Source organism: Sander vitreus, chromosome 5 (assembly GCF_031162955.1).
Source record: "Sander vitreus isolate 19-12246 chromosome 5, sanVit1, whole genome shotgun sequence".
NCBI classification, from domain to species: Eukaryota; Metazoa; Chordata; class Actinopteri; order Perciformes; family Percidae; genus Sander; species Sander vitreus.
Genome location: NC_135859.1, coordinates 22,480,758 through 22,504,078, shown reverse-complemented (window position 1 = coordinate 22,504,078; position 23,321 = coordinate 22,480,758). Strand labels below are relative to the sequence as shown.

Below are 23,321 nucleotides of genomic sequence, written 5' to 3'. Positions count from 1 at the left end.
AATACAAGATGGATTTGATGTGTGACAGTGTCACTGAATTTATTACCATAGTATCAAACAGTTCACCCCATCATTTCAACCACAGTTGAGAAACTGGGCATACAGTCCTTTCCATCCTGTGAAAACAATGAGGTACAAAACAGAAACTTGTCAACACTCATTTGCCCTCTTAAATATAATGCGCTTATGAACAACTGTTACAGTAAACAGAATTATAGACTGTGGTATGCGGCCCGTTATGCATGTTACCTTTATATTTTGGTACACTAAAATACTCAAATTACACATTGGATGCATTTAAAGAAAAATATTGTTTGACTTTTCCGCCATTGGTGAAATCTGCTCACAGGACACAAACCTAACTTACTGTAGTCAAACGCACAATCAGAAGAATTTTACAGCTCATTGGGGTTGTAAAATTTTATTTGGAGAAATCTGTACATGGAGGTTTTGGCCTTCAGTGTGTTCACATGTATAAGCATAATGGGGACACAGACAGGTAGCTCACTGAAGATCAAGAGAAGTGCTATCCATTACTCAAAACTGGACAGGAAGTTCAGTACAATCTGCTTCAGTTTGGCATCCGATGCCTCCGAGATATGGCCTTCAGCTCTAAAACAGAAAACAGGTCAAGTCAAATTAACACTTGTATAAAACACCCATGTTAATTGTTCAAACATTGTGGCTGAGAAATCTGTCTCACCTGATTGCGGCAAGCAGGTCCTGGTGCTGGCTGAGGACGTGCTGCAGGAAAGCCTTCTCAAACCTAGTGATTTTGCTGGGCTCCATCTTGTCCAAGTGACCCCTGACACCAGCATAGATGACCGTTACCTGCTCCTCAATGGCCATGGGGCCTGGAGGGGGGGGAGACAAGAGTTAGGTTTTGCATTTTAAAAAGACATACAATATAAGCTTGGCATTTCTATTCTACTTCTTGGGAAACAAATTGTTTAAGAAACTGACACTTACAGTACTGTCCCTGTTTAAGCAATTCAGTGAGCCTGACACCCCTGTTAAGAAGCTGCTGGGTGGCAGCGTCCAGGTCAGAGCCGAACTGGGCGAAGGCAGCCACCTCACGGTACTGAGCCAGCTCCAGCTTCATGGTACCGGCCACCTTAAGGGTAGAAATAAAATTATAATGCTGGAGATTGCAGCCTTTATTCGATGGAATGCAGGATTTGTTTTTAAAAAAAACAAAATAAAAAAAAAAAAAAAAAAAACTTTAGGGGTAATGTCTGAATTGAAAAAGGGAAAGAAAAAAAAAAAAAGAAAAATATATGATACCTGCTTCATAGCTTTGGTCTGGGCAGCGGAGCCTACTCTGGACACAGACAGACCCACGTTGATAGCTGGGCGGATACCCTTGTAAAACAGCTCAGTCTCCAAGAAGATCTACAGCAAGCAGATAAAAGATGACAATACAATAGCATTGTAACGAAGAACGTTTCATATACGAGCCATAACACAACCAACAATATAGGACCGTTTGACAAACCTGTCCGTCTGTGATGGAGATGACGTTGGTGGGGATGTAGGCAGACACGTCACCGGCCTGGGTCTCGATGACGGGCAGGGCAGTGAGGGAGCCGCCACCGAAGTTGTCGTTCATCTTGGCAGCTCTCTCCAGCAGACGGGAGTGCAGGTAGAACACATCACCGGGGTAAGCCTCACGACCAGGAGGACGACGCAGCAGCAGGGACATCTGACGGTAGGCAACAGCCTGAGAGGAGGAAGGGGGAGAAAAAAAAAAAGACGTAAATTTAACATGGTTGCACTTGGGAATACTTCCACAATTTCATTATTATTGGAGATATTCAACTCCGATCACGGACAACAGTTTTACAGGGTATTCAGTTTTAATTACAACAGCAATCCGAGTCCTCACCTGCTTGGACAGATCATCATAGATGATCAGGGCGTGCTTGCCGTTGTCTCTGAAGTACTCTCCCATGGAGCAGCCAGAGTATGGGGCCAGGTACTGCAGAGGAGCAGCATCAGAGGCAGTGGCAGAGACCACGATGGTATACTTCATGGCATCAGCATCAGTCAGCCTCTTCACCAGCTGAGCAACAGTGGATCTCTTCTGTCCGATAGCGACGTAGATGCAGTACAGCTTCTTCTTCTCGTCAGTTCCCTCATTGAAGCGCTTCTGGTTGATGATTGTGTCGATGGCAATGGCAGTTTTGCTAGAAATTGGAGATAGATTTAAATAAAAACATTCTTACCAATTTTTGCAAAGCACCCAAGCATTGATTACCATTAATCCATGGAATGGTCGTATGTCCAAATGCAGTACATTTGTATCTATTCCAAAGTATTTACCCGGTCTGCCTGTCACCAATGATCAGCTCACGCTGCCCTCTGCCAATGGGCACCAGGCTGTCCACAGCCTTAATTCCAGTCTGCATGGGTTCCCTCACAGAGATACGGGGGATGATACCAGGAGCCTTCAGACCCACACGCCTACGGATACTGGAGCCAAGAGGACCCTGAGAAAAAAGTAAATATGCATTTTAAAAGATGAACCGACATATCAAGATGCTGACAAGTGTGCCAATAAAGCCATTTAATGTAAACAAGCAACAATGCTACGCGTTACTTTGACCAAAACTGTAACTGAGATTTTATGTATTTGTGTTAAGACAGATGCACATATACTCAAGTAATTAGAAGGAAAACAATGTTTCTATTTAAAACACAAGTTAAAGTGGCTCAAGTGACCTTTCCATCGATGGCATTTCCCAGAGCGTCCACCACGCGGCCGAGCAGCTCCTCACCAACAGGGACATCCACAATGGCACCAGTCCTCTTCACAATGTCACCCTCCTTGATCAGCTTGTCGTTACCGAACACCACAACACCAACGTTGTCGGGCTCCAAGTTCAGAGACATGCCCTGGGGGGAGAAAGAAAAAAAAAAAATTTATTTTTAAAATATATAAATATATATATATATATATATATATATATATATATATATATATATATATATATATATATATATATATATAAAATTAGAACTCAAGAACAGAATGCTGTTTTAAAGCTGGTCGCTTTGACCTACAAAGTATAACTGAAGGTTAACTGAAGATGATGGCTATTTAAGGTTTGGGAGCATTTCACATTTCAGTTTATGGAACAAGATACTGTTCTTTCAGTTTTGTCAATTCAAGATAAGTGCACCGTCTAATTATTGCAATAGGTTAATCTTTAAGTTTAGCTTTACTTAGCCCAGAAACAAAACGTGTTTTATAAGTGTCCTTTTATACATACCTTCAGTCCAGAAGAAAACTCCACCATCTCTTCTGCCTGGACATTCCTCAGCCCGTACACTCTGGCAATACCGTCACCGATGGACAGCACACGTCCTGTCTCTTCCAGGTCGGCAGAGGTGTCAGCTCCCATGATCTTCTCCTCCAGGATTGAAGACACCTCGGCTGTGCCTGCGAGAGACAAGACATGCGTTATAGGATCTTGCTTGAATAATCCCAGATTTAACAAAAAAGGTTAAATTTAGGAAAACCAGATAGATAGAAAACACCTTGATATAAAACTAGAGGACAATACGGATTTTGGTTATAATACTGCAATATAATCTAATTACAGTTAAATTCATACAATTTTCTTAACATAAAGCCACTTGAGTTATACAGTAAAAATGTTTTCCAAAACATCCACCACTAACTCAGTATAAATATTGTAAAGGCTAACAATAAAGTAACATAACTAAATCGCAAGTCAAAGATATTGTGACATTGCTGTGGTTGTCAGTTTCTCTTCTACGCAAAGGATAACTTTATTACAGAACCTTTATTTTTCTCTTTAGTTAACATTTTCAGGTAAGCTATATAGAAAGTCTTCACAACGACACGTATGAATACTGATGTGCTTGTTTGTCCAGATATACATGTAAACCTGTAGCATGCTATCCTGTTAACTTGACATAGCAATTACGAAGACAACTTCTGTACCGAGATTAATGACCTTCATAATTCACCTTTAGGAGCCGACCCATTAGTGGAGGATAATTATTATTTGTATTAGTATTATATTATTAGTTTCTGTCATGTTGTTTTTCCACTTACCTATCTTCTGCAGCCATGGTCTGTGTGTGTGGAGGTGGTTGACCCCAACGCAGGCGGCCGGTACAGTCTTGGACACCTGATTTAACGACAGACAGATTTTATTAAGCGTTAACAGCAAATAAAAGTTGCCTATGCATATTGCAGCAGCAGTTAAAATGTGTAGTTTAAAAGCTGAGCTGACGCTGTGCAGCGGAGACGACGTGCGCCGTCAGGCTTCCTGACCTTCAAAGCGTGGCTGAACGAGCCCTTAGCTGGTAGCTAGCAATTAGCTTGCGTGCTAACTTAAGCGCTGCTTGCTGCAGGACGAAGACGTCGTTTCACAAGGGCAACTTCAACAAACACATTGTATACGACAATTTCGAGGCCACTAACGCGAATGATTATTTAGGAGAGTTTAGGGCCGCATTAATAAGTCGATGACAAGGCAGCCAGCGGCCTTAACATTAACGTTACCCTTCACGCCCATAATGTTCACATTGAAATTAGATACACTTGCTGCAACATATCCATTAGATATAGATAGCTTAATTATAATACTTACAAATCCAGCCCTTCTGGGCAGGGTCCTGGCCAAAGCTGCTGCAACTCTCACGGTTAACATTTTGTCGGGTTGCTAATGACCTGTCCTCCACCACTAGCGGCTTCGACCTGGCTGTGAGTGAGAATGTAATGGCTGAATGAACTCTTCTTCTATTTATGTGACACTGACGTTAAATGTCCTGTTCTACAGCTCAACTCTGCCCCCTGTCGTCATGGAGATGAGACTAGCGGCAATATTTTTTAATAACTTTATTTTGGACAAACCTGTCCGACTTGATGTTATAATATGAAGGATATGTATGTATATGGGTGGACAAAATATGTATTTATATAACATCACATACATAGGCCTACTGACCATTCATTTGTCTCTTGTGAGTCCCACAACTTTATAGAAGTGCAACATGGAGTGGAAAAAATAAAAAACTTTTTTTAAATGTAGCTAACTTCTTGTGTATGGTTTTCGCCCTAAAACATTAAGCAATAGCCGATTACTATTATTTATATTAAGATGAATTGACAAGGCTGGACAAAGGCCCTTGCAAGCCTAAAGTCATGGTTATACAGGGGGAAAATATAGTGTTCATGACCGTGGTAAAGTTGGTTTTATATTGGACATTGGCTATTCGACACATTCGAAAAATCTATTATGCGGCTTGCCATTTTGACCTATTCATGTCAAAATACTTCTGATGAACTCAGCTAACCCCCCTACACATAACAGAAAGCTTCTTTTTTCAAAAAAAAACATCCTTTGATTTTATAAATATTTTTTCATGTAAAAAAAATGCTATAAATCTATTATGCAGCTTGACATTTTGACCTATTCATGTTAAACCACTTTTGGTGAAATCAGCTAACTCCCCTACACATAACACAAAGCTTCTTTTCTCAAAAACCCATCCTTTAATTTTATAGAATTTTTATTAGACAAAAATTGCGCAAATTATGCACAAACAAATTTGTGTAGGTAACTATGAAAACACCAACTTTGACATATCTCAACCAAAATAAATGCTACCAACACAAAACTTTAGATCCTAGTTTGCCATCACCCTCTGGGGGTCCCCCACACATTTTAAGAAACTCGGCCATTAAGGGGCGCTGTAGCCAATGTAGACCATTTTCGGCCCTTCTACTCAATCAATGTTAATGAGATATTTGCAACGGCAACGTACCACAGACCTTGCGGCTCACACATGTCGATATTTACTGACGTTTGCCTCCTCACCGTTACGCTTTGGGTCGTCGGGGGCTACTCACGACCCTGTCATAACTGCTTGCAGTTGTAGTTATTTATTGTTTTTCACACAGTGTACATTGAAACAATTCTTCTGGAACATGTACCATTCCGGTTGCTGGAGTGCAGAGATCTTGGAACCATTTTCTGCATGAGTCAAATTGGGTCTACAAAGATAAAATAAAATAATAAAAATAACAAAAAAAATATTTAAAAAAATCAAAGGATGTTTTTTTTGAGAAAAGAAGCTTTGTGTTATGTGTGGGGGAGTTAGCTGAGTTCACCAAAAGTGGTTTAACATGAATAGGTCAAAAGGTCAGGCCGCATAATAGATTTATAGCATTTGTTAATATTAAAAAAATATTTTAAAAATCAAAGGATCTTTTTTTTTTTTTTTAAAAAGAAGCTTTGTGTTATGTGTAGGGGGGTTAGCTGAGTTCATCAGAAGTATTTTGACATGAATAGGTCAAAATGGCAAGCCGCATAATAGATTTTTTCGAATGTGTCGAATATCCAATGTCCAATATAAAACCAACTTTACCACGGTGTGTTCATGTGGGTCCCAGCAGCACATTCAAGTAGGCCTATTCTCGAAAATGAGTGAGCAGACAGATTGGCAAAAGAGGCAGTTAAAAAAAAAAACGTTTAAGTCTATATATTAAATTATCAAAATCAGAGGTTAATTATGACAGAGGAAGTTTGTTAAATAATTAAAAATGTTTTATGGAGAAGGGGTGGGATTAAATAAGTGTATATACTCTTCCCACTCCTTTTTGGACATGTCAAAAAAGAAAAAACAATCAAGTGTTTTGTTATGATGATGATGATGTATCTATGTTGTTATCTAGCCTATTGTTATTTTCTGAATGACCTGATTTCCTGTTTTCTTTTACATGTTCAAAATACATTTCAAAGAAAGAAAGAAAGAAAGAAAGAAAGAAAGAAAGGAAGAAAGAGGGAAATGCATAACGTGGAGAAAAGTAACTTAGTGGCAACAGTTGTGATAACGTAATAAAAGGGAGACATTAAACTCAATCCAAAAAGGAGTAGGTAGCCTACAGTGGGGCAAAAAAGTGTTTAGTCAGCCACATATTGTGTAAGTTCTCCAACTTAAAAAGATGAGAGAGGCCTGTAATTTTCATCATAGGTACACTTCAACTATGAAAGACAAAATGAGAAAAAAAATTCCAGAAAATCACATTGTAGGATTTTTTATTAATTTATTTGCAAATTCCTCGGGAAAAATAAGTATTTGGTCACCTACAAACAAGCAAGATTTCTGGCTCTCACAGACCTGTAACTTCTTCTTTAAGAGGCTCCTCTGTCCTCCACTCGTTACCTGTATTAATGGCACTTGTTTGAACTTGTTATCAGTATAAAAGACACCTGTCCACAACCTCAAACAGTCACACTCCAAACTCCACTATGGCCAAGACCAAAGAGCTGTCAAAGGACACCAGAAACAAAATTGTAGACCTGCACCAGGCTGGGAAGACTGAATCTGCAATGGGTAAGCAGCTTGGTGTGAAGAAATCAACTGTGGGAGAAATTATAAGAAAATGGAAGACATACATGACCACTAATAATCTCCCTCGATCCGGGGCTCCACGCAAGATCTCACCCCGTGGGGTCAAAATGATCACAAGAACGGTGAGCAAAAATCCCAGAACCACACGGGGGGACCTAGTGAATGACCTGCAGAGAGCTGGGACCAAAGTAACAAAGGCTACCATCAGTAACACACTACGCCGCCAGGGACTCAAATCCTGCAGTGCCAGACGTGTCCCCCTGCTTAAGCCAGTACATGTCCAGGCCCGTCTGGAGTTTGCTAGAGAGCATTTGAATGATCCAGAAGAGGATTGGGAGAATGTCATATGGTCAGATGAAACCAAAATAGAACTTTTTGGTAAAAACTCAACTCGTCGTGTTTGGAGGGGAAAGAATGCTGAGTTGCATCTAAAGAACACCATACCTACTGTGAAGCATGGGGGTGGAAACATCATGCTTTGGGGCTGTTTTTCTGCAAAGGGACCAGGACGACTGATCCGTGTAAAGGAAACAATGAATGTATCCATGTAGCCATGTATCGTGAGATTTTGAGTGAAAACCTCCTTCCATCAGCAAGGGCATTGAAGATGAAACGTGGTTGGGTCTTTCAGCATGACAATGATCCCAAACACACCGCCCGGGCAACGAAGGAGTGGCTTCGTAAGAAGCATTTCAAGGTCCTGGAGTGGCCTAGCCAGTCTCCAGATCTCAACCCCATAGAAAATCTTTGGAGGGAGCTGAAAGTCCGTGTTGCCCAGCGACAGCCCCAAAACATCACTGCTCTAGAGGAGATCTGCATGGAGGAATGGGCCAAAATACCAGCAACAGTGTGTGAAAACCTTGTGAAGACTTACAGAAAACGTTTGACCTCTGTCATTGCCAACAAAGGGTATATAACAAAGTATTGAGATGAACTTTTGTTATTGACCAAATACTTATTTTCCACCATAATTTGCAAATAAATTCATTAAAAATCCTACAATGTGATTTTCTGGATTTTTTTTCTCATTTTGTCTCTCATAGTTGAAGTTGTAGGAGTTAACTAACTCCAGAAGATGGCAGTAGTACAACATTAAGGATGCAAGCTGCAGTTAAAACCCAAAGAAGAAGAACTGTGCCGCAACATCGCCCTCTTGTGCTCCGGATATCGAATGACATGTCTGCTTTTGTCAACGACAACCCAGGCAAGTCAGTCAGACAGTCGTTTCGTTGGGTTTGCCTGTGGTGCTAGCCAGCCAGCAACAACCAGCCGCCTGAATGTAGATCCGCATGGGCTACTTCACCTCTTTCTCTCCAGATAACCCAGCGGAATCATAAGATAAGGATCCCAGGATGGTCTTAGTGCATGTCGGATATCTGGTTCTTCCTGTATTCGGCTCAGTAAGAAACAGAGGTACGGTTTTAATATTCATATCGATCCAAAACATGTGCCCTGTTTATCTTAATATTCACTGCAGCTGTCTCTGGCTAGCTCGAGTTTAGCCGTCGGGTTAACGTTAGCTCTAGCATAAAATTAACGGTCAAATTATTCAAGGAACTGCCCGCAACGTACTACTACTACTTTAATTTATATTAACTGCAGATTAATATAAACACCCGAATAATATTGTTTGACGGGCGAAATTCCGCTTAATTTAAGAAAAATACCGCCGCTTAAGATAAGCTAAGTGGCTCGTTGGCACAGGCTATACCTTGGAACGGAAACATTTCTCACAAAGGATTTCACATGCACGGATTTCACATTTCTTTTCCTAGGATGGCGAAGGCATGATCCGCCCTACTCTCCTTCTGATTGGCGTGTACTCGTTGCCTACTCTGATTGGGTTGGTGAGGTTTAGACAAGAGGAGTGAAATTGGTTAGGGTTAAGGTAAACCAATCCGATGCAGAGTAAGGCGGGATATGCCTTCGCCGTCCTAGGAAAAAAAATACTCGCGCACGGGGATGCGTGCTATCCAAAGTGTCGGATGTCAAAACCACATTGTATAGACAGTAGTAGTGTCAGACAATGTTATCCCGATATACATTTTAATGTATGTGCGATTTTTATTTCACTAACATTACCAACATGTTGTCATTTTCCCCAAGGCTCTATCGTGTATCTGCACTGTAAAAATACCGCAAAATAGACGTAGCCTTTCCAGCCAGTTTATCTGTGCCTGGATGATGTCATTTGAAGATCATCTGCTTCTGCTAGCGCTCGCCGTTTTTCTATCGTGATTTCAGTAGGCTATTATCCGTGTCTATTGGCCAATGTCCTAATCGATACATGGCCAATTGCCCGGTGAGCGTGGACCTCTGAGCCACTAAAGTATTAGTCGCCCTTTTTTATTTTTTATTTTTTTATTTGCTAATTGGCAATTCAGCAGCTGTTTGTTTGAAGCTGCCGAATTGCAAAAAGACCCGAGTATGCGGTCACAGTTAAACAATAGTAGTAAAGCTACAGTGTAACATTAATTTCATAACAGTGGCATCAATGATTTCATTGTGCTTTTATTTCTGTTCTTATTTCCCTGTTTCATAGTATGGAGGCTGGCTCTACATTCTGCATTTATCAGATCTTTGTCGTCCCCCCCATTGTGTAGCTAATGATCATCTGCTGCTGTGTGGTGTGGCGTGGCCTCTGCCTGTTCTCTGCATTTAGCTGTATTGTGAATCCCTTCTTCATTTCCTCTTTCCATCAGAAGACGACATTGGTATTAAAAAGCACCCCCTCCCAAGATGTATTTAGCCATAGACTTTCCATGTTGAGCAGACTAAAACAATAGCTAACACCTAGAACAGAGCACCTTTTTTGTCTTTTTTTCTGTCAAATTGCTGTAGCACTGAGTAAACATTTTAGCTCCTTTTTTAGATATCAGTTAAATGTCATTGTGTACCTCCCATCCAGTCTTGATAGACAACATGCTGTAAATTCCTGTAAAGTGGATACATTTTGCATGATCTTAAATACTGCACTGCATTGTTGAACACCAGAATTCGGCTCATCTTCCTTCTCTTCACACAAGGTGCAATGTACATGATTGAAGTGACCTATCGTTTAAAAAAACAAAACATGCAAATAATTGGAACCTAATGCATGCCGTTTATTGTTAAAAGCCAGCATTCCAGCAAATGCTGTCATGTGATCACTTGAAATGATTGAAGGTACACTGCACCTGCACACAACAACCTGCCATAACTGTCTCCATTTTTGTGTAATCCTTTTGTTCCCTTTGCAAATTTCAAGCTTCGAATCACACTGAATTGTCAGGGCTGTTTGCCCCTTACAGGCAAATGAAACTCTAAACATTTTCGTAAGCAAAACATGCTCACTGGTGGTTCATCACTTCCCAATTTTCCCCACTAACATAAGGCCAAAATGCTATCCATTTCACAGGGATGCCTATTTTCCTGCACTGCTAAAGAGATCCTCTATTAGTAATAACGTCTTTATTGTTTGGTTGTGGTCTCTCTTTACCTTTTTGTTCTGGTAATAGTACTTTCAATGCATGGTCACATTTATGATTCATAATTTTTTGTTTTTGTTTTTTCTACATTGACTAGTGAAAATCCAATGTAATCTTTCTGTAGTAAAGATGTACCCTGCTGTACTGAAATCATGTGCTGTAGCCAACACGTCTGCTCATTGGATGCTGCTTTTGTTCTTTTTAACCCTATATGGAGCATGGTGGGCCTTGCCTTCAGTCTATGTTGTTTATTTTTGTTGCATGGATTTATACTATTATTACAAACAAACAAGAAAAAAAACACAAATTCCACATATACTAATATTTTTCAATAAAGAATATAGTGTTTTTCCTAACCTTCAGTGTGCTTCTTGCTGATTTCCATTTATTGTCCTCCCTCTCCTTGTCCCTACCTGCCCCCCTCCACCCCCCCACCCACCTCCTGTCCCGCTGTGACAAAGATAGACAATTTCCACGCTTCCTCCATCACAGGGCCTGAATGAGTCTATCTGCTGTCATTCATGATGATCGTTTTCACTAAAACGCTTGAAAACGCAGTGTGCTACTTACAGTCTAGACTTGAGCCTTTGACCCATGGCAACAAGGTCATCTCTTGTCTTCCCGGCAACACCGGCGGCCTGAAAATATTGCTGAAAGGTCATACTGCTTATCTTTGCTGGGGTTGTTTTAAAATCATACTGCGTTTTTCAAGTGTACTCCTAGTAAATGCAATGTAGACTTTGCCTATTTCCTCATGATTTTTTAAAAATATTTTCACTCTACATCAGAATTCTTCGTCTCTTTTACACTGTCAAAGTAAATTATATTTAAACCGTACTGTAATTTTACTGCACAGTTTTAATGTATAAACTGTAAAATTCACTGCTTCAGTTTCTGCCAGATGGACGTAACCGAGCACATTGAATCGTGCTCCACTGCAGACCTATCATGGCTCCCTTTAGCCAGGTTTTCCTCAAAAGTTCTAAAAAGCTGCAATTGTTGCTATTTATCATATCTTCCATAATCAAAAAGGTATTTTTAAGTGTAAGCACAGTATTAAAACCATATTGCACCACAGCACAAGTTAGTCTGTATTTTTCCCCCTGTTGAGTCTCCACAGCAGTCTTTGCTGCAGTTGCCAAATAGCTGTGGTTGGAGAGAGTAAAAAAAGCATTCAAGCTATTTCCTCTCAACTCCTGAATGTTCATATGAGAGAACAACAAGCAGAGCTACACTGTACTGTATGTGTAAGACACAAAGTTAAAGTATGTTTCAGTTAAGCATAAATGTATAATAATTAGAATTTATTGTCTGATTTCATTTTTAAGGAGGAAGGAATTGTTCTTTACGGTTACATAGATAGAGACTTGGCATCTAAACAGTTTAATGTATATCTTATAGACAACCAGGTACTAAAGGTTTTACTCGGAGTGCACTGTCTGCTGCTGAATTTACAAGAACCGAGCTGCGTTGAAGACCATATACTGGTAGATTTAATCTGTTCTGATCCATTTCGCTTGTCTGTGAATCGGAAGACCAGGAGTCGATCCAGAGGTCGGAAATGCAATTAAAGAAATGAAAGCTTACGTTTTGTGTGCAGGACCAAAAATGGTTGTCATGTTCATGGTATTTGTGGTAACCATTTTCCCACCCCCACAGAAGTATTTGTCACCCTAGGTAAGAGTTAGGGCTTCATTAACATGCTATATCACACACACACACACACACACACACACACACACACACTCTGACACCATATTTCACCCACAATTAATTCCAGCTAATCTGCCCCCTCAGGTGCCTGACAACTTCTCCTTATCCTTCACAGGATCCCATTTCAACCGGCAACAGCAGCAGCAGCAGCACAGCCATGCTACCTCTTGCCGGCACTTCCAGTTAGGTCCTCAGGCCCCGCTGCCCATGGATTTCCCCATGCCCCACCCAGGGCAGCCACAGTCAGGCATTAACCCCCACCTGGCCCCTCCGGGCCACCAGCATGGCCCTCCGCTCCACCCGCCCCTCAACCCCCTGCCCGCTCCCCAGTTCCAGGACATCCCCGCCCCCCCCTTCCTACCTCAGGCATTACACCAGCAATACCTCCTCCAGCAGCAGATCCTCGAGGCCCAGCACCGACACATCCTGCCACCCTCCAGGTATCCACACAGGTTTGCAGGGACATTTAAAAGTCAAAAGAAATATATAAAAATTAAAAATGTTTCCACTTAACATAATGGTCTTGTAGTAAAATCATATTTAACAGATTTTCCCAGGATTTTTTTTTTTTTTTCAAATGATTGGTTATTTGTCTTAGTAGACGCAATCCAGACAGAGGTCCTCACCAGGCCCACAGGCTGCGGCCCGGCTATGAGTTTGCTCCCCCTCTTCATGTCCCTCCTCAGCCTGTGGTGCAGCAGCCCCGCTACCTAGCTGAGGGCACAGACTGGTAAGCAATATACTTCTTTTATAATGCAGCATGTAGAGACTCAGACGCAATAGGTCTCAGCTATTTGTATTTTTTAGAAAAGTACATTGTCATGAATTAAATTACATACGAACAGTCTTATTAAATGGTACAAAATAATATATTACTAATTTTTTACATAACTAATAATTCAATTTGGAGTTGAAAAACAGCCCCCCCAAAAAGCCACTCATTTAACACTAAAATTGGCTATAAACAATGTAAACATCTCCCCAAATGTAACATGAATACATAAGGAGTTTCTTTTGCTCAGTATGCAGTGTGACCGAAGAAAACAGTACCAGCTACTTTGCTCTTGGTAAAAAAAAAGAAAATGGTTGCCATGATGTAGGTTTAAAGTTCATACCAACAGAAATGATACAGAATTGTACACTACTAATTTCTGCACCAATGATACTCAGTCGGACAAGACATCCTTTTTTGTCAGCTTGTCTTAGTTTGATTGCAGCAGATCGCCATCAAATCTGGGTCAAGACTAGATGAAAGGGGTTTAAGACCAAGTAGAAAAAAAAAAAACCAACACTAAAATTGGCAATAAACATTGCACGTCTTGCTGAATGTAGCAATAATGCATAAGCAGTTTCATAAGGGGTAAAAAAAAGTGTAGTTATGTTTTGTAATGCTGGAGAAAAACAAAGGCTGGAAAGGTAACATTCAACTAAATATGTAAAAGCAAAATGGGAAAGAGTGCTTCATATTGAGATATGAGATAGTGATTGGCAAAATGTGGTGATTATTATGAAAACCTGAGTGACAAACACCTAAGAGCACAGGTTATGAAGACAAGACAATCACAAGACCAAGACATGACCAAACATAAGGGGAAAGGGGTCAAAACTGAACTCAAGTACTGCAACTCCAGTTGTAACTTAAGTCAGTGGTATGCAATCTTTTTTTGTAAGAGTAAGTTTTTGTAAGTACCTGCACAGCAAGAACCCCTTCACTGACGGTCAATCATTTTAACCATTTATCCAATACTTTATGCCAACTATGTCAATTGCTATTATATTACTTTTAGCTAACAGTTTCCAACTGTTTATCCATTACTTTAAGCTATCTATTTCAACCACCTATCAACCAGTTTTACCTAACTGCTTAGGCTTCTCTATCTCTTTGCTAGCTCGTTTCCGTGCACTCTCAACACGGTGTTGTGTTGTTACAGCTGACTTAATATGTGGATATATTTTTTATTCAAACTGGAATTTCTATTTTCTCAAATAAGTTGATGTTACTCCACAATCGTTCCAAGTAACTGCAGAAGTAGCCCGTCTGGTACAAGTACCCCTACTTGGGAATCACTGGCCTAAATGCTGTGGTAATCCACTGTTATCAAGAAACTGGTTTGCCAGAAACATGGCAAACTATGAATTAATAACTTGTGTGCCATCGGCTGATTTGGTTTTTGGTTTCTGTCCAGGGATCTAAGTGTAGATGCTGGGTTGCCCCCCCACCAGTATCACATCCATCCACTTCCGCAGCACTATCAGCACTACTTGACCTCTCCTAGGATGCACCACTTCCCTAGAAACAATGCCTCAACACAAGTGGTGAGCCTCCTCTGCCTCAGTACAATCAATCATGTACGTCTCAATGAACTCCTAGCGACACTCCTCTGGGTTTCTCAGAATAATCTCGATACCCAGCAACAGGGTATGACCTGTGTTCCAGTTTTTTTTTCTGATTTCCACTGCAGAGCTGATGCTAGCTTTTTTTTATCTGTCTTCTTCCAGGTTGTCCATGAGATCAGAAACTACCCATATCCCCAGCTGCACTTGCTGGCTCTGCAGAGTCTCAATCCCTCCCGGCATGCGTCTGCTGTTAGAGAGAGCTATGAGGTTTGTGCTGCTGCTTCCTCTCTCTCCTCAGCAGATGCACCAGTCTGCACTATTTATCATTGTTTTTTCTGTGACCAATGCTCTGGACAGGCTCGAGTGTGTAACTGATTTCCAATTACTCTGGCTTCCAGATGTCTCAAATTGTCCAACTGCCTTTAATCTAATGACATTTGTTTTCATTTAACAAAATGCAGTTGTTTTCTGAGAGTCTCGTTCCTGTTCCTTGAAGCACCAATTTAATTTTAGCATTCCACCCTTGTATGTCTTTTGCATTTGAATATGTTATTATACAAATGTTCATTTTGATCTCGACATAAATGCCTTTTGTCAGACTTTAAACTATTACCTAAAAGAATGAAAAGACATGTTTCCTTTCTAGGAGCTTCTGCAGCTGGAGGACAGGCTGGGCAGTGTAAACCGTGGAGCGGTCCAAACCACCATAGAGAGATTCACTTTCCCTCATAAGTACAAAAAGGTGAAAACAAATGGTCAGCTTTTTACTTGCTAGCTAATTGATGGATCTTTTTAATGTGGTCTGGTACAGACTAGTCTATATCCTTAACGTTCCACTTCCGGGATTGCTCCAGTGCCGCAGGAAAAATCCGCCGGATGCATGTATTTTCGCCGATGCCCGTTTCCTCCCGCCTTCTTTGTGTTGGAATTTTAAACTCCAGTGGATTAATGAGGACTATTGTTGACTGCTCCTCAGATCTCTGCACGGTAAATTGAGACAGCTAGCTAGACTATCTGTCCAATCTGAGTTTTCTCTCGCACGACTATTTTACAGCGGCTCCGTGCGGAGATTAGCGCCGCCCATGAAGATTGTGATTGGTTTAAAGAAATGCCAATAAACCAGAGCACGTTTTTCTCCCATCCTGGAAAGCTATGTGGAGTAGCCAGACCCTCCTCCGCTCCGCAGCGTGTGGACGGTCTGGCAAAGGGAGACTAGGTACAGACGAAGGCATTGGGCAAGAAATAAGTTGAGCTAGATGGAAAAGGGCAGCGCAGGGTTGAAAGGATCCGAGTGAAGAAGAGAGTGCAAAGATGGTCACGACTCACAGCAGTTCAAAGGTCAAACTTATTTCCGTTAGCAGATTAGTGAGGTCTGCAGTGTGCACAATTCAAGGCGAGGGATGACTCATCCAGCTGTCTGCAGATATGTGCGTGGAATTAATTTTAAAAACCGTCTACACTGAGTATGACCCAAATACTCTGAAAAGAGTGTCATATTGTTTGCGAAATTATGAGCGAGAAGAAGTAATTGAGTCTTTTGCATCTGATGTCTATTTTCTTTTCTGGAAAGCATGATTAGGTGACTCTTTTCTTCTTCTTCGTCTGGGCTGACTCAGAGCCGCCCAAGGCATAAACACGACAGCTCCTAACACGCAGATGCACGACACACCTAAATAAATAAAGTCTGTTTGCCTTTCTCTCTCTGCAGCGAATACCCCAGGACCTGAAGATGTGTCTGGAGGATGAGGAGCTTGACACCGACGAGAAGTGCACCATCTGTCTGTCAATGTTGGAGGATGGAGAGGATGTCAGGTGCGACTATACGCTCATCTTCTGACTTTCAAAGGGGGGAAATGCTGGTTATGCAGATGTAAACATAAGCTGTGCATACAGTTTATCTCCCGGGGGATTCATTTGTTTTACCTCTCCTGGTCCTCAGTTACATGCAGCCTTTAGCAAATGTAAAGTACCAGTATGGAAATGTTGGCCTGTCACTCATTTTGATGGTCACTCAGTCCACCACTTGGCCAGACTGAAATATCTCAATTATTCAATAGATTGCCTTGACATTTTGTACAGACATCCATGGCCCCCGAAAAGATGGATCCTACTGACTTCCCATGATCCCATGACTTTCTCTAGCGCCGCCTGCACGTTGACATTTGTGGTTTTTGAGTGAACTATTTGATAGATTGTCATGAAATTTGGTTTGGACAATTATCTCCCCCTCAGGATGATTTGTAATAACTTTCTTCATCCCTCGACAATTATCTAGCGCCATCATCAGTCAAAATTGTAATTTGTCCAAGACTTGGCGTTCCCAAAACCTCAGCTTTAACCTGTGCATTAGTCTTGTTCTCCAAAAGAGGATTGTTTTGGTGAGTTTGTTAGTAGATCTTCTTCCATATGTTTCTTGCCTGGTGAGATTTTAAATTGGCTTGAAAATCCTGGAGACAGACATTATGGAATGTCTCATTTGTCTATAATATTTGTTTTTACGTCCAACCTCTATAATGCAGTGGACTTAAGCACAGTGTTGTGACCAAAATGTACTCTTAAGGTTGTTTGGGGAAAGCTGCTTGAGGTCTTGTCTCCCCAGACAGACATTTGCTAATGTATATATATTCCCAACGCTTTCCTTCAGAATGGATATACAGTCTAAGCTCTTTTTAACTATAAAATTGTTCTGCCATGTGAGTTCAAAGCATCAGTTTTTGAAAATCCTATCACAGGATTTCCTCCAGCACCTCATCTTGAAAATACTGCCTGAAGGCAACATTAGCGTATCACACAATCTTATGATGTGTGTCCAGTGTTGGGATCTGTCTAACTGGCAAAGTGACAGAGGAAGTTATTTCACTCTGTAAAAAAGAAATGAAAGTTTCAGGTTTTCTGGGGTCGAGGGTGAATCTGGTGTTTGAAAGAAGAAAATTATGTGGTGATAGAGCAATTCTATGTTCTTTAAGGCATTCATCATTCAGGTTTTGTTTATTTCTGAGTTACAAGGTTAATGGTAAAGAAGACAACTGTGAGAAGAGCATATGCCTTTGGTTTAGTAGATTTTTAGCAGGAGGCTAAGTTTCCCCTCAGATAAAATCAAATGTTAAGCGAAATTTGACCACAAGAAGTAACTTGAGACGAATTCTGATGTCAAATGTGAACCGCAGACAACTGGATCTATTCTAGACACAATCTGGATACTTCAATAATGGACATTACAGGATCCATTTATCACATGCACTTCGAAGATTTAAAGGACTTTAACTTTGGTGTAACTAAGCAGAGTAACCACAGCTGTTTCATCCAGCTGTCTAGAACTCAAATTGGTTTAGTTTATTGACAACTTGTAACTTTTAATATATTTATAAAATACAACATAAAAAACAGACTTTTTCAGAGACAGAGCAATTAAATCCTGGACTTATTTCCATTGTTGTCACTAATGTTCACTCAGTTCATCAACCTTTATCAAGACAAGCATCCAATGTATGACATGAAAGATGTTCATGTCAGAACGGTCATCGTGAGTTGAGGATGACATAATCAAATTGCTTGTGTTAATTTTCTGCTAATTGGATTGATCAACTAATCGTTACACCTCTAAAAACAGAAAAGGTAAAAAGTATCAAAGACACAAAAAACAGTTGTATGACATACAAATATCAATGAATCGTAATCTTAGACATTGCTTTGTGTACAAAAGACTTTCCAATGAAAATCATGAATCTCCAAGTTGGATCATTTTGATTTTTCAGATAAATGAAGAATCGAGAAACTTCTACTTCTTAAGCTACATAAACCATTAACCAACCTATTATCTATAAGATGTACCGTCACAAAGCTGAAACACTTGCTGTTTATCATTTCTCGTAAGTAAAGTTGATATTTTAGAGGTTACCTGGTTTTCAAAGGGCAGCGATTAAATGTTGCTGAACATATACTTGACGTGAAGTCCTACATTTATGTCAAAATCATGACCATCTCTCTTCTGTGTCTCTAGGAGATTACCCTGCATGCACCTCTTCCACCAGGCGTGTGTGGACCAGTGGCTGGCCACCAGCAGGAAGTGCCCCATCTGCAGAGTGGACATTGAGACCCAGCTGGCGCCCGACAGCTGATAGCTCCTGTCGACCCCTGCAGCTTTGGATCTGGTCTTGTTAATTCTTCATTGCCTCCCTCTGGGGGAAGCTCTGCCAAACACCCCTCTCTTCCCTCTGCATCACTCAATGAGCCTGCCTTCTAAGACAGCTGTGACAGAGGGATCAACAAAGCACACTCACCTACAACACAACGAGGGATGGGGGTTGATGCATAGGTAGGAGGCTGGACTGAAGGTTGGTTTGAATGGACTTGCTGGATGTAAAAGGTAGGAGCGGACACATATGGACAGATGTGCTGAGGCTTCACACACCGATTCTGTCAGATTGTGTACCCTGTGTACATTTCTCCATACAGCATACAGGACACTGACAACCAACCTCCCCAGCTCAGTGTGGCGTATTAAGGCCATTTCTTTGCCACTACATCTAACCCCCCACCCACCCCCCCCAGGCCTGTGAAAAAAATCCTTTAAGCTGCACTCTGCCCAAGCCCTCAGCACATCTGTACAGAACATTATCAAATGATTAGCATGAGGTTGTTTGGTGTGAACTCTCGTAGCTGAACGCTTGTGGTGTAATGGAGTATAGTACTGAATAAGTATTTACAGAGTAACAGTGTTGTGTAGCAAGCAAAAGCCTTTAGAGAAATATGTTTGTGAAAAATAAACCCACAGAGAGGTCGACTATGGCTCAAATAAGAGAGAATATTCAGCGTGTTAATTAATCATAGACAATGAGGAAAGAGCTAGTTGTGTAAAAAGGCCAAAAAACCCTCTTTCTTGTCTAACATGGTTTTGGATTTACAGTTAGTAGATGCCATCAGAGTTGATGCTAAACCCGCTAACTGCAGGCATGGCTTCCAGTGATCTGTGTAGTGTCGTAGTCGGGCCTCTATTATCTAGAGCAGAGGCCTCAGATGTGCATGCTGTATGGCAGGCTTGGGCTGTGTCGTTAGTATTGTGGAGCAGTAGAAACAGGGACTGTGTCTGTGCATGTGAACCGTATACTATGACTCTGACGATCCCACTCATTCATAGAGGAGGACAAGAATGCACCTAATACCCGTCCCCACCTCCCTACACCCCCTCTTCCCCCCACTCATCCCGAGTAGACCAAAGTTGCCCTTAGACACCGATCTCAGATCAATGTAGCATTTCTCTCCTGATATTCAAGGTTAGGATTCAAAGAGCTGCTAGTAGATCTGTGTCTAACTGCAACTCCTCTCTGTTGCCTCACTCATGGCATGATCATATGACATGAGAGGCCGGCATGGGCTTGAGGATGCAGTGCCTGAGGTCTTGCCATCAGAGGGAATAAAATCTGACATTTGTATTACCTATTACCAGAACCTTATTGCCTATCAAACAAGCACATGTGATTTCTATATACAGTGAATCGGCTTCTTTTCATTTCAATCTAAGTTGCTCCCACTGTTATGATTAAAAGACTGTGTCTGGTGTTAAAGGGAAAATACAAACCTGCCTGTGATATGTGCTAGAATGTGTATGATTGTCCCCACCCCCCCCTCCCCCATGGTAGTGGTGTATGGTATTGCTAGAACAACTGTGATACATTCAGTGATAGAAGCCGTTTTCTCTACATCATGCATGAACCATGGCGGCGTAGTTCACTTGAAGGAGGGTGAAAGGGAGAAAAAGCCATCCATTTGAAAATACCAAACAATTCTTAACATTATTTTGTTTTCAATTGTCTTTTTCTGCCATTTCCTTTTTCTTCTTATTTTTATTTATTTTTTTTGCTCACATGCCAATTTGGACATGGTACTAATATGCCGAGTCCTTGTCCATTTTAACCATAGTGAAGAAAAAGCTGCAATGCTGCAAAACATATTTATTGTTGTTATAATGTAGCTTGTGTTTTGTAAATGCACTATAATATGGAGTTGCCTGATTTTTTTTGGTTTGGTGGTGTGGGTTCCTCTTGTCCTAGATTTTGTGTTTCTATTAAGTTACAAGTATTTTCATGCTTCCTTGTGTATTATTGGAGGGTAACTTGACTGTTTGTGTTGCGTTTTTTTTTCTTCTTTTTGTATGAAACCTCCATCCAAAAAACTACAGATGGATGAAAATGGAGGTTTTGCTAGTTCACATAGAATGCTGTGATTAAAGATGCCTTAAGTATTTAACAATCATTATTTATTACTAACTGTAGCTAGCTAGCTATTGTGGTGGAATATTTAATGTCTATATCTCATAACTTTGCAATTTAATCAATATATTTATTTAAAATAACACAAAATATAAAAAAAATAATACCTCATTATGCATTGGTCGGTGGGGATGCTTTTGCATGCCGTCTGTGTTTTCTTTTTCAAAGGAGGAAAAAAAGAAACCTGTTAAAAAAAAATTGACTTGGGGGGGTGTTTTTCCCAACACATTTTCTAACCAGCATGGTGCTGTTGATCTGGATTACATTCCATTCATGTCACCTCTTGATTTTACTATTAAATCTGTTTATTTAGTAAACATCACCCCTGCTTTGATCTGAAGCAGATGGTGGGGCGCAACCCGTTTTTGTCTTAGTATGGCTCCACAATTAGCTTGCTTTTGTTATATGACACAGCTTTGTTTCCCATAATCAGTCATATTTGATTTCATTTTTGACATTTGTTTGATTTTTGACCATGTTCATGTCGTGTATCATATCTGGATCTCAAATTAGTGCTTATTATTTTAGGTCCCAAATAATTATATGTATTTGTCCTTATGTATTGCTGGCAGTTGCTTTGTGTGGGATTTTGGGAAGTATCTAACATGCTAACTTGAGCCATTGGTCTTATTGAGCAAATGTCTGGTGTACTGTGGTCATACAATATAGATAGCGTGTTTTACACCTGGGTATAATAAGCTAACTTTGTTTTCAATGTGCATTTCTTATTAATACTCTACTAATCCTGCAAATTATTATACCATGTATTGGATTGGAATTAAGATGGCTGGTCTTACTATTATTTCATTTTGTGCTCTCACTGGCCTTACCCCATGTCCTCCACAGTGTACCCCATTACTCCAGAGTGAACTGGACAGTAGCCATAGTATTAACTCAAGCTGATGAACCGGAATGAACAGTAGAACTTAAAGCACAAGCTTTTTAATGCATGTCCTTCTCAGGTTTTCCTATGTGTATGTGGGAGTAGCTCTGTAGATGTGTTTATTATGATGCTGTACCTTCTTGAATATTTCAGATGTTTCTTTGCTGCTGAAAAAATGTTGATTATTAACCTGCCAGTGAAAAAGGGAAGTGGCCATCTTTGTACAACACACTGCTGTTTTGCTGTAACCGCGCAATGTTTTATGATCTTGAGTATTTTATAGAAAAGTAGAAGTATGTATCAATAATATGAAAGCAATAGCTAAATCATAATGAAGAATAACATGATCAGTGAATATTGTGGAAAATCTTTAGATTCACTCTGGGTGGATTTTGTACTGTATTTATTACTAATGATGATGCAAAAAGTTGCATAGCTTAACCCAAACTGTTCTGTCTCTTTTTTATTTATTGTCTTGTATATGATCTTTTTGTATGTGTTTTTCAAATAAACTGCCTAAAATGCTGAGAACTAATCAAGTTGTGTTATTTGGCATCCTGTTATAATAATTTCCTTAAAAAATACTCAATACTAAAACAGTTTGAATTGCATATACTGGCCAAAATAAAAAGTTTAAAGTAGTATTGTAGTTGTACTAGTAATCAAGTTAAGAGACATTGCAGTACAGAAATGCCAATTATATGCTTGAGATCATTTAGAAACGGTATCAATGTCCTGCTCAGTACATACAGTATCTTGGTCACAATTCTTTTAAAAACTAATTTAAGGGATACTTAAACATGTTTGTTAAAAAGAGTATTGCCAATCTATAATAGTGTAACCTCAAAAATCTGTGGAATATAATTTGAATTTGTGAACTTACTTACTGTGTTCTAAACAAAGCCATTACATTTACGCCAGTCAACATCTACATTTTATTTATATCAATCCTTAATAGACTGACAATTTCAACCTGAAACAATTTGTAAATTTGCAAAGTAACAATATAAAATAAAAATATTCTTTGTCACAACTTAATGTTTAGATAATGTGTGGCATTTGTGTCAAAACAGTTGTAAAGACTCTTCAGGGTGAATACTGGTCTCATTTACTGGTTTACCAAGTATCACAATATTAAAGTAACCTAACTTGAACACATCCCCTTACTTTTGGATTACCTCAATACCAAATATGCAAACAAAGTCAAAAGAAATATCAATATGATGACTTTTATTTAAACTTAATACACATTTGTGTATT

General features: G+C 40.1%; 2 protein-coding genes across 7 annotated transcripts; one reads left to right on the top strand and one right to left on the bottom strand.

Moving 5' to 3' along the window:
• Positions 1-9: 9 nt before the first annotated feature.
• LOC144518379 (ATP synthase F(1) complex subunit alpha, mitochondrial-like) lies at positions 10-4,761 on the bottom strand. The gene is made up of 11 exons (XM_078251019.1): positions 4,626-4,761; positions 4,085-4,160; positions 3,273-3,442; positions 2,722-2,895; positions 2,323-2,489; positions 1,886-2,186; positions 1,496-1,720; positions 1,285-1,392; positions 970-1,114; positions 704-854; positions 10-612 (listed from the first exon to the last, which is right to left on the bottom strand). The coding sequence occupies exons 1-11, from the start codon at positions 4,683-4,685 to the stop codon at positions 534-536; spliced, it is 1,656 nt and encodes a 551-aa protein (XP_078107145.1). The 5' UTR covers positions 4,686-4,761; the 3' UTR covers positions 10-533.
• Positions 4,762-8,550: 3,789 nt separating this feature from the next.
• On the top strand, positions 8,551-22,596 carry ark2cb (arkadia (RNF111) C-terminal like ring finger ubiquitin ligase 2Cb). 6 transcript variants are annotated; one of them, XM_078251018.1, is made up of 9 exons: positions 8,553-8,805; positions 9,935-12,536; positions 12,688-13,024; positions 13,171-13,302; positions 14,759-14,888; positions 15,072-15,176; positions 15,556-15,651; positions 16,618-16,721; positions 18,910-22,596. In XM_078251018.1, exons 3-9 carry the CDS (start codon positions 12,780-12,782, stop codon positions 19,025-19,027), a joined length of 930 nt encoding a protein of 309 aa, XP_078107144.1. In that variant the 5' UTR covers positions 8,553-8,805; positions 9,935-12,536; positions 12,688-12,779; the 3' UTR covers positions 19,028-22,596. The 6 variants fall into 6 exon arrangements, with proteins under 6 accessions (XP_078107143.1, XP_078107141.1, XP_078107140.1 ...); XM_078251017.1 differs by lacking the exon at positions 9,935-12,536 and having other exon boundaries at positions 8,551-8,805; positions 12,688-13,012; positions 13,174-13,302; XM_078251015.1 differs by lacking the exon at positions 9,935-12,536 and having other exon boundaries at positions 8,551-8,805; positions 12,688-13,012.
• The last annotated feature ends 725 nt before the right edge of the window (positions 22,597-23,321 follow it).

Coding starts and splice junctions, on each gene's coding strand:
- LOC144518379 (XM_078251019.1), bottom strand. CDS start 4,685: ATGTTAACCGTGAGAGTTGCAGCAGCTTTGGCCAGGACCCTGCCCAGA. Junction 4,161..4,625: donor TGCCCAGAAGGGCTGGATTT/GTAAGTATTATA, acceptor TCGTTAAATCAG/GTGTCCAAGACTGTACCGGC. Junction 2,187..2,322: donor ATTGGTGACAGGCAGACCGG/GTAAATACTTTG, acceptor TCCAATTTCTAG/CAAAACTGCCATTGCCATCG.
- ark2cb (XM_078251013.1), top strand. CDS start 8,745: ATGGTCTTAGTGCATGTCGGATATCTGGTTCTTCCTGTATTCGGCTCA. Junction 15,177..15,555: donor CTGTTAGAGAGAGCTATGAG/GTTTGTGCTGCT, acceptor TTTCCTTTCTAG/GAGCTTCTGCAGCTGGAGGA. Junction 15,652..16,617: donor TCCCTCATAAGTACAAAAAG/GTGAAAACAAAT, acceptor CTCTCTCTGCAG/CGAATACCCCAGGACCTGAA.